Source organism: Lycium barbarum, chromosome 10, assembly GCF_019175385.1.
Source record: "Lycium barbarum isolate Lr01 chromosome 10, ASM1917538v2, whole genome shotgun sequence".
NCBI lineage: Eukaryota > Viridiplantae > Streptophyta > Magnoliopsida > Solanales > Solanaceae > Lycium > Lycium barbarum.
In genome coordinates, this window is record NC_083346.1 from 9,092,392 (window position 1) to 9,107,827 (window position 15,436).

A 15,436-nucleotide genomic window follows, 5' to 3' on the forward strand; every position below is an offset into this window, starting at 1 on the left:
AAAATATTAATTATCTTTCCGATGATTGTGGGTGTTCCTGTGTCAATTCCAAATGTGCTGGGGTTAATGCTTTCAAGAGCTCTTAGGTTTAAAGGGAATACTTTCTTGTCCCTACTCGACGCATCTCATAAAGTTATGTTAGATTATGTTATTCATTGTCTGTTCTTGATTCGTCACCAGCTTCAATGATCGCATTCGGGATGCTTTACTGGGTGGATCACCTTTCGGTCACCCTCTACATCAAGGTTTTGTAACTGGCCTTTATTTGGAGGTAATGATAAACTTTTAGGCATTTGGAAATATAATGTTTGTGATAAATTTCTACCATTTGTCCATTTTCAGTTTTAAATAATCGTTCATGATATGGCAATTGTTGTTATATCTACATGAAACCATCTCAATAACTTGTACATGCTGCTCTTCAGCCTAATGGTCATGAACTTGGTGATAAAGCCAATGTAGAACGTATGCTTACTGTGTCGAAGGATCACATTCAGGTACTCACTCCTATTCCAGTAGCATGGTATTTTATCATTTACCACATAATGGCCAAAGAGACTTGCTTGTAAGACAATTGATTCTTATTATTTACACCCTCTGTTTTGGATTGAGTATTTACCTTTTCCTTTTTAGTCCTTGTTAGAACAACATGCACGACGGAAGCTTTCTAAACACATTATACTGCACAAAATATTTAACGAAGTGTTCAATAATCTTTTGAATACAACTTTGTTTTGCTATTCTATAAAAATAAAAAGAGTACACTTGCAGTCATGAAACCAAAAAATCAATTTGAAAATGGGGGAATTATGTAATCTGAGTTATTAATCCCTATTGCTTGATAAGATCATGGGAGTTTCTTTATCAAGATCCAAAACTAATATTTCAGCCAAAACTTTTTCAGAGAAAATCTATTCCAAATTGTTGTTCTATATCGTCTTCTCCTATGTGTGTGACATGACTGTCTTGACGTCTTGTGTGAGTGAGAAAATGATATGGTTGCTTCATACGGATCCTTCAAAATGCACTAAAAACTCGTGAAAAATGGAGGTACATATACTGGATACGTGAAAAATGCACTAAAATTTAGATATATAAAACGGTAAATGTAAAGGCTATATGTTGCAATTTTTCTATTTTTTAGATGATGATATATTAATTTAAAATCCTAGTTAGAGATCTCTCCGTTTTACTATCGAGAAGTGAAATGTGATGATCATTGGAGACAACAACAACAACAACAACAACAACCCAGTGAAATCTCACAACGTGGGGTCTGGGGAGGGTAGAGTGTACGCAGACCTTACTCCTACCAAGGTAGGACGACTGTTTCCGAGAGACCCTCGGCTCAATAAAAACATAAAAAGAGGTCAGATAAGGCTAAGAGATTCAAAGCGATATGGAAATGAAGTAACGCAAGCGAAACAGATACCATAAAATAATCAAAGCACAGGAAATAACAGATAATAGCATAAATCAGAGCACAAGAAATTATACTACGATAATGCGACTACTAATAAGACAGGATAATGAGACTATCTACTAGCCTTCTACCCTAATGTGAGTCCTCCAAACCCTCCTATCTAAGGTCATGTCCTCGGTAAGCTGTAACTGCGCCATGTCGTGTCTAATTACCTCTCCCCAATACTTCTTTGGCCTACCTCTACCTCGTCTGAAACCATCCATGGCCAACCTCTCACACCTCCGCACTGGGGCATCCGTGTCTCTCCTCTTCACATGCCCAAACCATCTCAATCTCGCTTCTCGCATCTTGTCTTCCACCGAGGCCACTCCCACCTTGTCCCGAATAACCTCATTCCTAATCCTGTCACTCCTGGTGTGGCCACACATCCATCTCAACATTCTCATCTCAGCAACTTTCATCTTTTGAACGTGAGAAGTCTTTACTGGCCAACACTCCGCCCCATACAACATAGTCGGTCTAACCACCACTTTGTAGAACTTGCCCTTAAGTTGTGGTGGCACCTTCTTGTCACATAGAACTCCGGAAGCAAGCCTCCATTTCATCCACCCGGCCCCAATACGATGTGTGACATCATCGTCAATCTCCCCGATGTCTTGCATAATAGATCCAAGATACTTGAAACTACTTTTCTTCTGGATGGCTTGGGTACCAAGCCTCACTTCCAAGCCAGCCTCCTGAGGTGCTTCACTAAACTTACACTCTAAGTACTCTGTCGTGGTCCTACTCAGCTTAAACCCTTTAGACTCCAGAATTTGTCTCCAATCCTCCAGCTTAGCGTTAACTCCGCTACGAGTCTCGTCGATCAGGACTATGTCATCCGCGAACAGCATACACCATGGCACCTCACCTTGAATTTTCCACGTCAATCCATCCATCACCAAGGCAAATAAGAACGGACTAAGAGCTGATCCTTGATGCAACCCCATCACAACTGAAAAGTGCTCTGAGTCTCCTCCTACTGTCCTTACCCTGGTTTTGGCTCCCTCATACATGTCCTTGATCACCTTAATGTACGCCACAGGTACACCTTTAGCCTCCAAGCATCTCCATAGGATCTCTCTTAGAACTTTGTCGTAAGCCTTTTCTAGGTCGATAAATACCATGTGTAAGTCCCTCTTCCTCTCCCTATACTGCTCCACCAGTCTCCTCACAAGATGGATGGCTTCTGTAGTTGAGCGTCCCGGCATGAATCCGAACTGATTCTCTGAAATAGACACGCCTTTCCTCACTCTCATCTCCACCACCCTTTCCCACACTTTCATAGTATGGCTTAGCAGCTTGATACCTCTATAGTTGTTGCAACTCTGGATATCTCCCTTGTTCTTGTATAGAGGGACCATTACACTCGACCTCCATTCTTCAGGCATCATTGCCGTCTTAAAGATGACATTAAACAACCTAGTCAGCCACTCCAAACCTGTCGGGCCCGCACTCTTCCAAAATTCCCCAGGAATCTCGTCAGGTCCGGTCGCTCTTCCCCTGCGCATCCTACGAACAACACCCTTAACCTCCTCAACCTTAATACTCCTGCAATACCCAAAATCTTGACGCCTTCTTGTATGTTCTAAATCTCCCAACACAATGTCTCTGTCCCCTTCTTCATTTAAGAGTTTGGAGAAGTATGACTGTCATCTCCGTCTAATGAGAGTCTCCTCTACCAATACTTTGCCATGCTCATCCTTGATGCACTTCACTTGAACCACATCACGTGCCTTTCTCTCCCTCGCCTTGGCTAGCTTGAACAATTTTTGATCCCCTCCTTTCTCTTCTAGTTCAGCATAAAGGCGTTCAAAAGCTGCCGTTTTTGCCGTCGAAACCGCCAACTTCGCCTCCTTCCTCGCCATCTTATAAAGTTCCCTATTCGTCCACTGCTCTACCTCATCCTTGCTTTCTATCAACTTCGCATACGCCACCTTCTTTGCTTCCACCTTCCCTTGAACTTCTTTATTCCACCACCAGTCCCCTCGATGCTGGCCACGACTACCTGTCGAGACCCCCAACACTTCCCTTGCTACCGCCCTAATGCAACTAGCCGTCCTATCCCACATACTTGTCGCATCCCCACTACTATCCCAGGCCCCCATAACCTTCAATTTCTCTCCCATCTCCACGGCACTAGTCGTGGTCAAACTCCCCCATCTGATCCTAGGTCGATCATCCACGACCCTCTTCTTCCTCGTCATCTTGATCCCTAGATCCATCACCAAGAGCTTATGCCGGGTTGTAAGATAGTCGCTCGGAATGACCTTACAGTCTTTGCACAGACCTTTATCGTCCTTCCTAAGGAGTAAAAAGTCTATTTGGGTCTTAGCCACTGAACTACGGAAGGTTACCAAGTGCTCCTCCTTCTTTGGGAAACTCGAATTGGCTATCACCAACCCGAAAGCTCTTGCAAAATCCAAAAGTGAGACTCCTCCTCAATTCCTGTCCCCGAAGCCAAAGCCTCCATGCACATCATCATAACCTCCCGAAATAGGCCCGATGTGCCCATTGAAATCACCTCCCACGAATAACTTCTCAGTAGGCGGTATGTCTCCCACTAATTCGTCCAAATCCTCCCAAAAACGCCTCTTCTCCTCCTCGCCTAAGCCCGCTTGCGGCGCATATGCACTAATAATGTTCAAAGTGAGCCCTTCAACGACCACTTTAATCGACATCATCCTATCAGTGGCTCTCCTAACCTCTACCACCTGGTTCCTTAAATCACTATCTACTAAAATGCCCACCCCATTTCTATACTTCGACCTACCAGAGAACCACAGCTTATACCCGTCTACCTCTTTAGCTTTAGGACCTACCCATTTAGTCTCTTGGACACAAGCTATATTAATCTTCCTCTTCTTAAGAATCTTAACTAGCTCTATGGACTTCCCAGTTAATGTCCCAATGTTCCAAGACCCTACTCTCAACCTAGAGGCTCCTTTAACCCACTTACCCCTCCTAACCCTCGCCCCCATCCCCGAACGAGACATGACCCTAGTCTACCATCACTAACCAAAGCCACGAAAATAAGTATGAATTAATAAATTATTCAAAGGTCTAAAATCAGCAAAATATAACTACAACTGTATGGACAAATAATGGATATGGCAACCGGAGGTACCAACTCCAGTTGAACTGAACCTGGTTGTCGCCGGAAAACACTGTTCACTGCCGAGTACTGTTCACTGTCGGAAAAAAGTTCACAAATACCTAAAAGGGAGAAGAGAATAGGGGGGGGGGGGGGGGGAAAGAAGAACAGAAAAATAAAAGAAAAGGGGGAAAAGGAGAGAGAAAGAGAGGGCTGGCCGGGAAAAGTCGCCGGCGATGGCGCAGCGGCGTACTGGCAGCGCCAGGAGCAGATTAAAAAAGGAAAAAAAAGGAGAAGAGAAGAAGAAAAGGAAAGAGAGAAGAAAAGTAAATCTAGCCGGAAAAGTGGCCGGCGTTACCTGGTCGCCGGCGTCACCTGAACAGTGGTGACGTATGGTCGCCGGACGGAGTGGCGGGTGGGCAGATCTGGGAGAGAGCAGAGGAGAGAGAAAGAGCATATCTGGGAGAGAGGAGAGGAGAGAGAAAGAGGTGATGATCATTGGAGACAAAAAAGAAAAATCCAGAAAAATTCAATGTGATTTAGTATTATAATCATCAAACATTTTAGGCGATTTGTGTTTTTTAATCGTAGTACTATAATACTGTCACTATTATGGTGGAAAAGTTATCATGGCTTAAATATTTCTTCAGTAGTTCTTCCTTATCTGAAAAGAGCATGTTTACTTTTCAGGTTGGAATGGCTGCAAACTTAAAGGATTTTGTGCTAACAAACTGCGATGGTCAAGAGGTATCCATAGATTCGATTGCTATTTACTTTGCATCATGCTCACATCGCAATGATACTGCAAATCATTAGCCAATAAGCCAAAGAAAACATTTGTAACGTATCAGGGCATCCTATTACTAAATCGGTTACGTCCAATTTATCAATTTCTGATATTGTTAACCTATTTAGTTTGTTGCAGAGCAAGAGTACAGGCTTTAATCATTTGGACATCTTATTAGCTAGATCTGTTATCCATGTGTTCATATCCTTTTGATACTACAAACACAGATTCGAACTGATTTTGTTTGTTTGTAAGTCAGACTAAGTGTTACCTCTGTCAAAGCTGCGTGTTTTCTAGTTTATGTTGACAGGAAGGGCATCGAATTTTCGATGTCCCAGATGCATCTTGTCCCGATCTTGTTTCTACATTTGACTTCAAAGGTCTTGAAATAATTTGGTGAATGAGACCTTCACCATCAATGTGGTTAGTTTGCCCAGCTAAATAATTGCATTTATTAAATCTTACTACACCTCAAATAGATAATCTTATTTAGCTTCTTAAGGGTCGATCTGACCAGATATCCATGTGAAATTGCATTAATCTTCTTTTGGAATTAGACTTCATAGTCTTAGTAACTGAACGAAAAATACTACCAGTTCAAGAATTTTACAAGTGAAATATTCAAAAGATGCATTTAGATTAAGATCTGGTCTGAGATAAACTCACTAGCGGAAGCAAGACTGAATTGTCGTTCGGAGAATGATGAAGTAAAACAATTTAGACTGGCTATTTAAGTCAAATACTAAGCTTTGTCTCAAATATCATTGTGACGTCAAGCTAGTAAGATTTAGGGACAACGTGAGGTGTTAATACGTGTCAAGGTCCAGGCGCAACTTCCAGCATATTGTCCGCTTTGGGGCGGCCCCTCTAGGCACCTCAAGGCTTTTTGTATCTCACAGTTTTGTCCCCTTGGGCTTTAATCAAAAAGGCTCCTTAAATGTTGAATCTTAAGCTTGCCCTGATATGGCTCCTGACTTTTCCCTCCCATTCTGATATGGGATTTTCCTAAAGTAAGTTTTATAGCGAACCCGCTTCGAATTCTAACCTCCAGCGGTCCATTAGGTGTGATACTCACTCCCCTTAGGGACTCAACGTCCAAGCAGAGGTTTGCCCCACTATCATACTAGGATTGGTACCGACTCTATTACCACTTGTCATGGCCTAGGCCCAATTTCCAAGGTATTGTCCGCTTTGGTCCAACCCCTCTAGGCTACCTCAAGGCGCTTGCGCCTCATGGTTCCCCTTAGATTTAACCCAAAAGGCGCCTTAACAGTTGAATCCTAAACTCGCCCTTATATGATCCCCAACTTTCGCCTACCGTTCCAATGTGAAATTTACCTTAAGCAGGTTCCTCAGAAACCCTCTTTCGATTTCAACTAATAGTTTATCTTCTAGTATGTAAACATAACTTGACACTGGAGATGGTATGTTGAATATTGCTTAATCTTCTTGCCTAGGTGAAAGGATCTGAAGTGCTACTGCATGATGGGAAGCCAGTTGGATATGCTTCTTCGCCCATAGAAACAGTAAGGAACTATGTGTCTATTGCATTCTATGATTGAACTACTTCAGTTCAGTTAGAGCTAGATTATCGCCTCCAATTATGTAAGACAATGCAATTGCTATCACAGCCTTATAGACATTTTCCCAGTTAGTTCTACATGGAAATACATTCCAAAGCAATTTAATAGCTTTTTATTATATGCAGATTAACTATGTGTCTGCTCATGACAATGAGACACTGTTCGACATCATTAGTCTTAAGGTATATTCTTATCTTGCGATATGCCACTTTTTTTTCTTTTTTGATAACCGAGAAATCCTCGAGGACCATTGGTCCACGGTCTGAAAACTCGGTGGATAATATGCAACCTATATGTCCCATTGTTTTCGTTCCTGTATAAATTAGTCGCTTCACTTCGATAGACTCCAAAGGACATTTCTGTGGAGGAGAGATGCAGGATGAACCACTTAGCAACCAGTGTAATAGCCCTTTCTCAGGTCAGACTCAGTTTGTTCCTTGGAAGACTTTATGCATCTTATACTTTAACTATTGCCTACTTTCAATATGTCAATATATTTTTAGGTTATGCTGTTTCAAATAAAAGCTTTTTAAAGCCGCTTCGTTCTGTCTTTCTCTATTTGTTTTACTCTTTTGCGTCATAGTTCATAGGAAGAGTTAATGTATCTACTTGAGAGTTGGTGAAAGTTTAAGGGAATCTATGTCTTTCGCCATTAAAGAATGTTTGACGAAATCATATTTTTTTTTTGTTAAAAAAAGGAACTATTTGATTCCCCAGTAATTTTTAAATTCTTATTGGTGCCATTCTTTTTGGACTTAAGGGAATATTTTCTAATTTGGTCCCTTATAAAAATCTCCACCATCATAATGTAGGGGTAAGGTCTGCGTACACTCTACCCTCCCCAGACCTCACCTACACTCTACCCTCCCCAGACCTCACCTGGTGGGATTATACTGCGTATATTGTTGTTATTGTGGCCCCTTATGAAAACTCCCTTGTCTTGGGCCACGGAGACTATAATTTTACTATTCCTTCTGTCAAGTACTCTTTTTAAGAGTAAAATGATGAAACACATGTATCCTTGTTTTCTTTTTTGATGAAGACATGTATCCTTGTATTCTCCGGAGTATTTATTTGTAATTCATTCATCCCCTCCTTATAAGAAAAGAGTATTTATATGCAACTCACAAGCTTAACTAGTTAACTTTGTATAATTTGAAAAATACTGTTGATTGTGATTTGCATGATAAGTCTTGTATAATACGCACTTATCGTGCTAACTTCTAAGGTATATTTGATTATGATATTTTCTTCATCTTGCAGTACTGATACTTGCTAACCTTTCAGGGAATACCCTTTTTCCATGCTGGAGATGAAATGCTGCGCTCAAAATCACTAGATCGTGACTCTTACAACTCTGGTGATTGGTTCAACAGGTCCACCACCTTTCCCTTTTACAAGTTATTTTCTTTCTGATACTTTAGTATATTACTAATATCTCTGCTCTGCAAAGAGAAGGCAAGATCAGCCATTTTGAAGTGGAGACTCCCTTTTTACTGTTCATTTTTTGATCTGGATATTGGCATAGTTTCTGGTCCTAAATCTTTCGTCTTTTATTTTTAGTCAGTGTTTTTCCTTATAAATGTTTCTTATGTTACAGTGGATGTTTGTATACTGTGATTTTTCAGGCTGGACTTTAGCTACAACTCTAACAACTGGGGTGTTGGTCTCCCTCCGAAGGAGAAGAATGAAAGAAACTGGCCACTGTTAGTGATTTCATTACTACCACTCTAGCTTTATATTTCCTCCATGAGAAAAAGAGAGGGTTAGGACTTTTTTCTTTGGGCCAGTATGGTCGTTGGGGTGGGGGAAGGTGCATGTGTTGTCTGGTTTTCCTGTTGGGGACCCGTCTAACAGTCTTTACTTCATTTAATATTTTTTTTCAGAATCAAACCCAGACTAGCAGATCCATCCTACGAGCCCCAGAAGAGTCATATCCTTGCAGCTGTTGAAAATTTTTCTATTCTAATGCAAATAAGATACTCTTCACCACTCTTCCGGCTTAGGACGGCCAACGCTATCCAGGTTAGAATGTAAATAAAATCATTGAAGTCTAATTGAAAATATTTTGACTCTTTTTTCTTCAGTGTTTTGCAATTACTTCAGTATTTGAACGTCACAAATTGATATCTTTCACCAGGAAAGAGTACGATTTCATAATACTGGTCCTTCATGGATTCCTGGACTTATAGTATTGAGCATTGAAGATGGTCATCAGGGAGTTCCAGGGCTTTCTCAATTGGATCCAATGTGGGTAAATCTAATCCATCGTTAGGCTTCCAAACTGCTGTTTTTCTGTTGATACCTGAACCATAAACTGAATGACAATGTCTTTTCTTCGTTTTACCAGTTATTCCTTTATAGTTGTCATCATTAATCCTTGCCCGACTGATGTATCATTCGCCAATCTTGCACTAAGAGCAAAATCTCTTCAATTGCATCCAGTACAGGTAATATTTGTTTTATGTTGCAATATTGACATGCATATCTGAATATGCCCGACTCTGCAGTGTGCTTCCATTAACACATGTTGTAGCTTCTCTGTGGAGTTTATAAAGAGGGTCGGGATGTTGTATGCGACTTAATTCTTAGGAACCAGGATATAGGCCTGTAATCTACTCCCCTCTATCGCAGTTTATATGATACTTTCATTTTAATTTCTTTCCAAAATGTTAAATATTATTCTACGTATTATACTATTTTGTACAACTTTCACAATTTTCACATTACTAATCCAATTCTAAAATTTTCAACTATCACTTTCATATTTTCACTACCACTAATACAAGAAACAAATTAAATTAATATCTTAAATTTCATATTCAATCTGATAACGTTCTATAAAATGGGATGATAGGAGTAGCATCTCCATTTTTCAGTAGTAGCTTTTTTCCAATAGCATTAAGAAAGAGATTCTGTACCTGAGCATGTAGGTAAAGAAAAGGAAGAGTTAAACATCTGGGACATTGTTAGGTCGGATTTGGGCCTTTACTGCAAGTGTCTTACGTTTATTTCATGATATTTAACTGTCTAAAAGATGAAACCAGCAACAATAGAAGTAGTTGAAGGAATTCAATAAAAATATTAATACAATCTCATCTTCACAACTGACTAGCTACTTGTATGACGTTCATGGTATTCATTGTTCACTTTTGCATCTCCAGATGAACTCAACCGATGATGTTGTTAAGAACTCAACATATGATGCATCCTCGGGTTGCTTTAATGTGCCTGCCCGGACAACTTCTGTGTTTGTTGAGCCTCGGTAAAATCTTGTTTCGCCTTCGTGAATAGGGAAACCTGGGTCGGTGAGTTATGCTTGTGCTATATAGTTCAGCAAAATTTACGCAAGGCCGTCTGCTTATAACAAACTTGTACTTGTTATGTTCAGTTTTAGAAAAACGGCCATGGAGAATCAAGAAGTAAATATACCACAAAGATTCAGTTAGAAGAAATAACACCACAAAACGATCCCTTTTCTGTGCTTATTTAACAGGAGAGTAACAAGAAAGATGATTTATCTTTTAAGTTGATAATCAGAGAGGATTGATATGTCAAATATTTGTCTAATACTAGTGTCTTGAATTCAATATTTGTCTTTCTAGTTGTTTAAGTGCCTATTTTGTATCAAATTTTAAGAGTTAAATTGTTAGGTTTCCACGTTGGTTAATTGTTAGACTAATGAGCTAAGTCGCGCAGGCTGCTATTGATCAACTTTTTTGTTGAATTTTGAAAGAGAATAGATAATGACTAGGGGAACATTGACTTCATTGTTTTTCTTTAATGTTGCAGTAGAGCCAAATATTATCTTAAAGCAATAATCTAATCAAGCAAAAAACCAAATTTATTGGCCATAGGGAAGTTTCTGATCCCAAATCTTAGTATGTGTAAAATTAATAGGACTATATTGACCCATTAAAAGTATTAATTCATCATTAAAGATGAGAGACTCTACATGTACGCAGCATTATTCATAGCTGTTGGTGCTGCATATAAAGTAATAATATTTGTGCACTAATCTGACATAATTAATTGCTTATAGCTTCTTCTTTTTCGGTGCGGGCATTTGGGTGGGGGTGGGCGGTGGTAGTTTATTTGATGGGTTCTCTTAGGCTCTCAATGAACACAAATGATTATTATTTGATGGGTTCTCTTAGGCTCTCAATGAACACAAATGATTATTTTATTTGCGACATGTTTGTTGCTTGGTTGTAAAATTGCGACAAACATGTCATCTTGAGTTGCTCAGAAACTACTGTATTTCCTACCCGCAAAGCCAACAACAAAAACAACAACATATCCAATGTAATCTTATAAGCGGGGTATGGGGAGGGTAACCTTACCCCTACTGGCAACCCACTTCCGGAAAGAGAAAAGGAAGTAGAACTTTCAAAATGTATCGATCAATAATGACGTGAAGAGAATATGTGGCAATTCAATACTATTGGTACTTGGTCATTTGTCCGTGAATTTAATATATTTGTCTACTCTAGTATCATGTTGAATTACGCCATCATTTTATCTGTAAGTTTAAACTATCAAAAAAGAGAATGTACTCCTTACGTGCAATAAACAAACCTAAATAAATTGCTTCATGCCACTGACTTGCCTGCCTTAACCCGTTGGCCTCACCATCTTTTATTCGCAGAAAAAGGGAGTAGAGTAAAGAAAATTGCCACTTGGAATTTATATGCATGCACTAACAGAAGTTCCTATATGGCTATATATTCCATGATGACAAGATTCTACATAAAGACAGTGACGTTTTCACACGTTAATGCTAGTCTATGTTAAGGTGTGGTTAGAGGAATTAATAATATCTTAATATCCCTATTTATAAATACCATTAATGGGGAAAATAAATATCATCCATACATAAAATCAACAATCATTCGATTTTTCTAAGAGTTTTTATCATTATTAAGACGATGTGAACTCGATTTCATCCATATAGGCGTTCAATCCAAAATCCAATTCAAAGAATTAGGGATTAATATTTTCTGCTTACCAGAAAGCAAAAAGATCACTCGTTTTCCAGTCACACCCTTATGAATATGAGAGAGAGGACCTTATTGAGAGTGTGTGTTGTGTGTGCTGTGAATCTGGTGAGAAGTGTAGAGTGGCAAAGAACTATTGAGAACGTGCATGTGGGGATCCTAGTTTTATGGAAGTGTGGATGCATTTATGGTACAGAAGTAATGGAGTAATAAAGTATTGTACCATCCAAAAGAACTAACATAAAAAAAGATACTAACATATTAAAAAAAAAAAAAAAAGCTAAACTATAAGGACATTATTGCTATTCACGTTATGAAATGTGAAGGAAAAAAAAAAAGATTTGCAGATCCTGAAAAAGCTTATAAGCATATATAGGTACAAGGCCTTACAAGGGGAACCAAGTACTGTGTAAACTGTGATAATCGTTTATTAAAACCTTGCATTTTTCAAATATAAACTTTATAAAGTTAGCTAACTGAACTAAATCTATAGAGCGTTGCACTCAAATTAGAAAGGCATATAAAAGAATACCATAAACTAACCTTACCACTTCTAATCCCAAAGCATAGTCATTTTTCTGCCATTTCATCACTAAGCTAGCAACTTTCAGCTGAATAGTGGAGAGAGATCAACCTCCTTTTTTAAACCATTCGATATCCAAAATTTACTGGCTCAATTAATTCAAATATGGAAAGTCTATTAACAGTAGCGGAGCCACACTATGCCGAGGGTGTTCATCCGAACCCCCTCGGCGGAAAAAAATACTATTTTTATAAGTTTAAAATTATATTTTCTGTATATATAGTAGATGTTGAACCCCCTTAGGCTTCTTCGTATGTTTACTTTTTTATATTTTGAACTCCTTCGACGGAAATCTTGGCTCCACCACTGTCTATTAAGGGTAAACCGCTTCATACTAGAAAGTTATCAATTTCCAGGCTCAAGCATGCATGAGACCTCTGATTAGTGAGAGAGAATCCGTAAAATTTGGTAAGAATAAAAAATTCTTAAAGGTTCTACTAGCTGGTTGGTACGTGACAATTATGTACTAGGAACGTGAAGCAAATAAAGCTGGCACTATAGGAAATTAATCACTAAGTGAGAAATATTACTGATCCACCCCAATGAATGTATGAATTAGAGAAGTATTTTACAGAAATGAAAAAGAATTCATATAACAATTACAAAAGAAAAAAAAAGAATTGTCAGTTATCTACATTTTTCACAATGTCAATGTATTCTTGGGGAGCAGTCTTTCTTGTAAAAAAGGTCGGAAGGAATAAAAGAACAAAAAAAAAAAAAAACAGAAAAAAGAATATGAACCTGCATAATCAATAATGACAATCAACAAGTTGCCTTTGTGTTTGTTCTTGATCTTGTTGCTTCAAAGATACAACAGGATCATCTGTGACTGGAAGATTAAGGTCTAAAGACAACTCATCTCTTTGTTTCTTCATAATATTGTTAGCAAATTCTTGATCTATAGAAGTTGCAGGACTTAAATTGCTCAAATGCAAGGGTGAATTTACGTTAGCGCCCCCGCGATGGCGTCTCATGTGACCTCCTAAAGCTTGTCCTGAGGTAAATTCAGCACCACAATATGAGCATTCATGAATCCTAGGAGAAGAAGAGTAGTACTTGTTGGAAGAATTTGGCAAATTCTTGTTGATGTTATTCTTGTTTTTGTTGTATAATGTTGTCGTCGATGGTGAATGTTGTTGATAATCATCTTCATCTGAGAAATCGAAATATGGTTTCTTGTTAAATTCAGTGTTTAATAATGTCTTTGGCTTCTTGTGACTTGCCCTGTGTCCACCTAACGCTTGAAAAGATGGGAATGTACGATTGCACGTCTTGCATTCGTACACATATATTCCTGCCTTTGTACCATCCACTGAATTGGTGGACGTCTCAATGTACCTTTTACTGTTGAATTTGGGTTGGTACAACCTTAAATCATCGTTGAAAAAATCAACATTATTGTCATTTGTAATAAACCTACGAGGACGAGGATAATCATCACTGCCTTTGGACAAGAGGACAAGACACTTGGCGGTTTCCTCCTCCTCCTCGGTGAACGTGTTGATAAATACCTCAGACGAGGCGGCTGAGGACGGAATTTCATCGTTGTTGTTGTTGCTATAGGCAATGCCTTCGATATTGTTGTTGTTGTTGCAGGCAATATCTTCTCCATTGCCGGTACCGTCTTTGATATTATTATTATCGATGTTGTTGTTGCTGCTGCAGGGGACGTTGTCTTTTACATCGTCGCTACTATCTTTGTCGTATGCGTTTAATGAATCATGTGATGTTGTGATGGCGAAAGGGATACTTGGAGATTGAAGGCGAAGACGTTTGGTTCTTTTGCCCTTAACGATGTGGAAGAGGTCCTTAGAGGGGCCACTTACCACTTCCTCAAGAGCCTCGGCCATAGCACTCTCCTTTCATCCACCATCAAATGCCTCCCACATTCCCTTAGCACAAAAAAGTTATGTGAAATGAAAAGCAAGAAAAGAAAACAAAAGGAAAAAAGGAAAAATTTGGAGGAATGGGAGAAAAAAAAAAACAAAGAGGAAAAATAGGGCGAAAAACACAAAGTGAGGAAGCTTTGATGGTAGGAGAGTTGCTGATGATATATATGTGTAAATATACTAAATGAGAAAAGTAGTCAAAGGAGTGAGAAAATGCACCACTAGAAATTGATATATAGTAAGTGAGGTTAGTCTTTTATCTATCATATAGAGAGAGAAAAGCTAATTATAGGAAGGTCTTAAAAAAACTAGATAATGAGAGATAAATGGGGAGAATTGGATAGAGAGAACTCAAGGTAGGACAATGACCATTGTAATTCAAGATGTGGAGATAACTAAATTTTCCCTTTTTTTAATTTACTAAATCTGTTTTTTATTTTCCTCCAACTATTACAATCTTTCTTGACAATTCTCCTATATTAATAATCAATAGCAGCTAAATTTATCAACACTACTAGAAATTCGCTATATTTTCCAACGAACATTCACGTCGGAAATCGGGGATTTTAGACCGGACTTGCTATTATACGGTACTTGGCGCTAAGATTTCTAACGAATTTTGGATTGGAAATATTAATATTTTTTTCTCCTTTATTTAATTTCATATCGTCTTAATTTGGTGAATTTCTAGTAGTGCAAGATTCATATAGGGTAAATTTTCATATGTAGTATATACTAATAATCTGCCTGTCACCCACAAAGGTTGAGACTAATAAAATCAATCGTCACGTAGCTTTGCTGGCTCTTTTTTTAAAATAAAATAATAATAATAATAATAATAATAATAATAATAATAATAATAAGATATGCAAGTTGGATAATGAGTGTCAAATGAGTTAGATCTGCAGTGAAGTATGGAGAGTCTTGTATGTGTGACCACGTTTGTATTGCACATGAGATTTCAGTTATGAGTAGAAAATAGTACTGTATTCAACTTTTCTTACGGAAAAATTTATAAGGTGACAAGTGACAACCAAGTCC

The 15,436-nt window shown here is 38.6% G+C and overlaps 2 protein-coding genes across 6 annotated transcripts in view; one reads left to right on the top strand and one right to left on the bottom strand.

The window, feature by feature from the left end:
- Nucleotides 1–13,726, top strand: part of LOC132615905 (pullulanase 1, chloroplastic) — a 27,974-nt gene extending 14,248 nt beyond the window's left edge. Inside the window, exons 17-29 of one of the 5 annotated variants that reach the window (XM_060330500.1) lie at nucleotides 181–271; nucleotides 426–497; nucleotides 5,247–5,303; nucleotides 6,801–6,869; nucleotides 7,052–7,108; nucleotides 7,270–7,344; nucleotides 8,214–8,302; nucleotides 8,555–8,632; nucleotides 8,813–8,951; nucleotides 9,067–9,176; nucleotides 9,277–9,376; nucleotides 10,091–10,234; nucleotides 13,420–13,726. In XM_060330500.1, the coding sequence (XP_060186483.1) occupies nucleotides 181–271; nucleotides 426–497; nucleotides 5,247–5,303; nucleotides 6,801–6,869; nucleotides 7,052–7,108; nucleotides 7,270–7,344; nucleotides 8,214–8,302; nucleotides 8,555–8,632; nucleotides 8,813–8,951; nucleotides 9,067–9,176; nucleotides 9,277–9,376; nucleotides 10,091–10,195 (1,042 nt within the window). In that variant the 3' untranslated portion in view covers nucleotides 10,196–10,234; nucleotides 13,420–13,726. Of the gene's footprint in view, nucleotides 1–180; nucleotides 272–425; nucleotides 498–5,246; nucleotides 5,304–6,800; nucleotides 6,870–7,051; nucleotides 7,109–7,269; nucleotides 7,345–8,213; nucleotides 8,303–8,554; nucleotides 8,633–8,812; nucleotides 8,952–9,066; nucleotides 9,177–9,276; nucleotides 9,377–10,090; nucleotides 10,235–10,317; nucleotides 12,229–13,419 lie in introns of those variants that run through there. The other 4 variants (XM_060330498.1, XM_060330499.1, XM_060330501.1 and 1 more) reach the window with 4 other exon arrangements.
- LOC132615906 (zinc finger protein ZAT5-like) lies at nucleotides 13,239–15,121 on the bottom strand. The gene has a single exon (XM_060330502.1). The coding sequence runs from the start codon at nucleotides 14,354–14,356 to the stop codon at nucleotides 13,256–13,258; it is 1,101 nt and encodes a 366-aa protein (XP_060186485.1). The 5' UTR covers nucleotides 14,357–15,121; the 3' UTR covers nucleotides 13,239–13,255.
- Nucleotides 15,122–15,436: the final 315 nt, after the last annotated feature.

What these genes read in the sequence shown, in the direction of transcription:
- LOC132615906 (XM_060330502.1), bottom strand. Translation starts at nt 14,356, where the DNA reads ATGGCCGAGGCTCTTGAGGAAGTGGTAAGTGGCCCCTCTAAGGACCTC.